General features: G+C 35.7%; 1 protein-coding gene across 1 annotated transcript; it reads left to right on the plus strand.

Moving 5' to 3' along the window:
* Positions 1-227: 227 nt before the first annotated feature.
* On the plus strand, positions 228-3,745 carry LOC111375374 (cinnamoyl-CoA reductase 1-like). Its single transcript, XM_022998179.1, has 5 exons — positions 228-495; positions 635-789; positions 1,369-1,554; positions 2,034-2,386; positions 3,369-3,745. The coding sequence occupies exons 1-5, from the start codon at positions 375-377 to the stop codon at positions 3,553-3,555; spliced, it is 1,002 nt and encodes a 333-aa protein (XP_022853947.1). The 5' UTR covers positions 228-374; the 3' UTR covers positions 3,556-3,745.
* Positions 3,746-4,077: the final 332 nt, after the last annotated feature.

Consider the following 4,077-nt stretch of genomic DNA (forward strand, 5'->3'; position numbering starts at 1 on the left):
CGTGAAGTGGTAAAATATTTTTCTTTTGAATAATATTATTTGCAGTGAAAATAATCGACAGTAGTTCTATGTGGTATATACTTGACAATTTTTTATTTAATATTTAATTCAAAAAATAACTACCATATTTATGTATTAAATAACAAATTATCAAGTGTATACGACTACGGACAATTTTCACTACGAATAACATTACTATTTCATTTTATAAAGATAAGAACACAGTTGACGGTTGACACTACCGTACATTTCTTCACCCAGGTATTTTTGTTTTCTTTGAAACATTCGATTCCTTCTTTATTCCCCGCCGGCAGCCACCGTCTTATTCACCCACCAAGCAGAATTATCCACCCACCACCGTCGGAAAATCCAGTATGCCGTCGGTTTCCGGGAAACTCGTCTGCGTCACCGGCGCCGGAGGTTTCATTGCTTCATGGCTCGTCAAACTCCTCCTCGAAAAAGGGTACACTGTTAGAGGCACTCTCCGAAATCCAGGTGAACCATCCTAATCCAAAAGCGTTAAACAAAATTATTTAATCAAATTGTGCCCTTCACGGGCACGATCACGATCACGATCACGATCACATTTTCCGTCGAAAGCATAACACGTATACAATTTATGGGTTCGACACAGATGATCCCAAGAATTCTCATTTAAGAGAACTTGAAGGAGCCAGTGAGAGATTAATTTTATGCAGAGCTGAGCTTAGTGATTATGGAAGTTTACGTGAAGCTATCGATGGCTGTGACGGTGTTTTCCATACTGCTTCACCTGTCACCGATGATCCAGTAAGTCCTTATTAATTATTATTCACCAAACCCTAATTTTATTGATTAGGAGATGAAGGAAAAAATGGCAGAAATTAATTAAAATATTATTTATTGGCACTTTTTAATTCTTCTTACGTTGGAATTGGTGCTCTTTATATGTCAGGTACTGCCAGAAAGGACACTATTATAGTTCTAAGCTCCCGTAGGATGACTATTCTTTTAAAAAAAAAAAAAAATTCCCCTTTTATTCATTTTTAATCCCCACATTGTCACAAAGAAATATCACTCAAATCCAAAATTTTTCCTACTTTTTAACTATAAATTCTTCAAAAGCATACTATTCAAAAACTCGTTCTACACAAACGAGGGCTAAATTGAATCTTGATTTGACCTTTTAATTTACGTTTATTTGGACATTATTTGCTGGCACTTGTCGATTTGATTTGAATATCAGTTGGCTAATAGAAGTCCCAATAGTTGGTTTTCAAATAATGTATCATATGATATAATAGCCACACCTATCTAACTTATATTGCTAAGATATTTGGTTAATAATTGATTTTTTTAAATTTTTTTTCCCAATTGTTTCAATTGAAGGAGCAAATGGTGGAGCCAGCGGTAATTGGGGCTAAGAATGTAATTCGTGCGGCGGCGGAAGCCAAGGTCCGCCGTGTAGTTTTAACCTCATCAATTGGTGCAGTATACATGGATCCCAACAGAGACCCTGAAAAAGTTGTTGATGAGAGTTGCTGGAGTGATCTTGAATTTTGCAAAAATACCAAGGTTTGCATATACTCTTAGAAATCGGGTTAAAAACACTAATAGTCACCGAACTTTAATTTTATTCCAACTAGGTTAGGTTAACTTGAAAGTTTGTTACAATTTGTTGTCGTGTCTGTTATTTTGCTTTACCGTAAAGTTAATGTGGCATCAAATAACTAGATTGCTACATTACCGTTGTCGAGCTTAAAAGTGGAAACCAAGGTCATGGGTGGTCCAGAGGGCCCACTTGGAGACTTAGGATTTGAGCTGGATATTGAATGTTAGGTTAGTATGGTGACCCCATGAGTGTACATAACTCCGAAAAAAAATATATATTTTGTGGGTTTTCAAATGGTTAAAACTTGGGGGGTAATCAAATGCTGGAGAGGAATTGAACCCCCATGCCATGATCCCTTAAAATATCGATTGGAAATAGAAAGAATATACCGTTACACGATCATGGAGATCACATTAATTACTTATTTGACATGGCATTGTAGAATTGGTATTGCTATGGGAAGGCAGTGGCAGAACAAGCAGCATGGGATATAGCGGTGGAGTTAGGAGTGGACATGGTGGTTATCAACCCGGTTTTGGTGCTTGGACCGTTGCTTCAAGCCACTATAAATGCCAGTGTTCTTCATATATTGAAGTATTTGACTGGCTCAGCAAAGACCTATGCCAACTCCGTCCAGGGGTATGTTCACGTCAAGGATGTAGCATTGGCTCAAATACTACTTTTCGAGACACCTGTGGCCTCTGGGCGCTACCTTTGTGTTGAGAGCGTGATCCACCGAGCTGAGGTGGTCGAGATTCTGGCCAAGTTTTTCCCTGAATATCCGATCCCTACCAAGTAAGTTTTTTTATAAGCCATTAATGTTCCAAATTCCATTTAAAAATATCACATTTTATGTCCCCTTTTCTTATAGATTAGTCGTACTACAATTTTGTCGATCAAATATATATTACCATAGAATGAACTTAGTTTTATGCTTCTAATAATTGCTTAGTATTTGAAATAAACTACTCTATAGGGATATTTTGATTTCAAAATTCATATAGTTGACCTAATAAAAACTCCAAATGAAAATCTACTCAAATTTGTCAGTCTATGATTCTTACTCGTTAAGTCGATTATTTACCGGTTCGAGTGTGAAATGGGATCCAATACTGCAATTCCATCCGACTCAATTAAGATTTTTCTCCCTTGGGGATTGGATTAGTTGTTCTACCAAATCTGACAGGAAGAAGAATTAGGAAGGCATACAAATTCAGTGTTCACACACATATTATAATGTAAATATGTATGTGCTTGGTATGCATGCATCCTATCTAGTTATTGTCTATTAGTTGAGAAAACATTCTTAATAATTGCGTTCATAATATTGATATTTTGTGGACATGAAGAGTCCTCACCAACAACTGGGTCATTGTCTGTGGTGGACCAATAATTATTTGACTGGACTTATAATTTAATGCATCTTAGATGCCACATATGATATTTTTAGCACCAGTCGTACTAGATATCGTATTCGAACTATCGACCAATTTCGTCCACTTTATCATTAAATATATGATGCATATTTAACGATATTATACAATTTCGTAATATTTAACAATTAGCATATGACACATCCAAGATTTTTGTTCCTACACCTTAATGGCTTGTGGTGTAATGAGAAAGAAGAGTAATGTTATTCATGTGGTGGTGGGTGGCCCTATTATGTTTTTTTTTTTTAAGCTTTGATATGTGATTGTTAAGACTAATGTACTTGTTTTGGACAACTCGTTAAATACAATGGAAATATTTGTTTTTCTTTTTGAATTCTCTGTAGGTGCTCAGATGAAAAGAACCCAAGAAGAAAACCCTACGAATTCTCAAACCAAAAGCTGAAAGACTTAGGGTTGGAATTTACACCGGTGAAGCAGTGTTTATATGACACAGTCAAAAGCCTGCAGGAGAAAGGACACATCCCAATTCCTAAACAAAATAATATTGAACCCATTCACATTCAGTCTTAGACTCATTTCTTCTGTATTTGCTGCCATTTTTTCAACAAAGTGGTAGCTGTAATTCATAAGAGACTGAATGTGAATAAATTCTGTTTTCTTTTTCCTTCCCTTTTCAAAGCAAATGTCTATTTAAAAGTTAATGTATTTTGGATATTCGAATTATGCTTTTAATGACATATAATATTGGATTCATCATGAATGAATTGTAAGGATTTTTTAATTAAAGATGGGTTTGTATGTGTGAATAATTGTGTGTTAAATTATAGGCTATCGAATTCGGTTGAGCCCAATTAAAATGATCTAATAAGGCTTCGATTTTGAGCTTTAATATATCAGTTAAAGTATGGATTTACATATGTGTAGAGATCGGGTCCAAGTCATAATTCTATGATGGGCCGAATTAGGTTAAAGGGCATCCCTATATAAATAGGTTATGGTCCCCAGATCACACGCAATGTATTATTCATTCTCTACTGCATCCCATCATAGAGAGAAAATGAGACTGCGTGTAAATTTGGAAGACCATACCGC

This window comes from Olea europaea, unplaced genomic scaffold (assembly GCF_002742605.1).
Source record: "Olea europaea var. sylvestris unplaced genomic scaffold, O_europaea_v1 scaffold1371, whole genome shotgun sequence".
NCBI lineage: Eukaryota > Viridiplantae > Streptophyta > Magnoliopsida > Lamiales > Oleaceae > Olea > Olea europaea.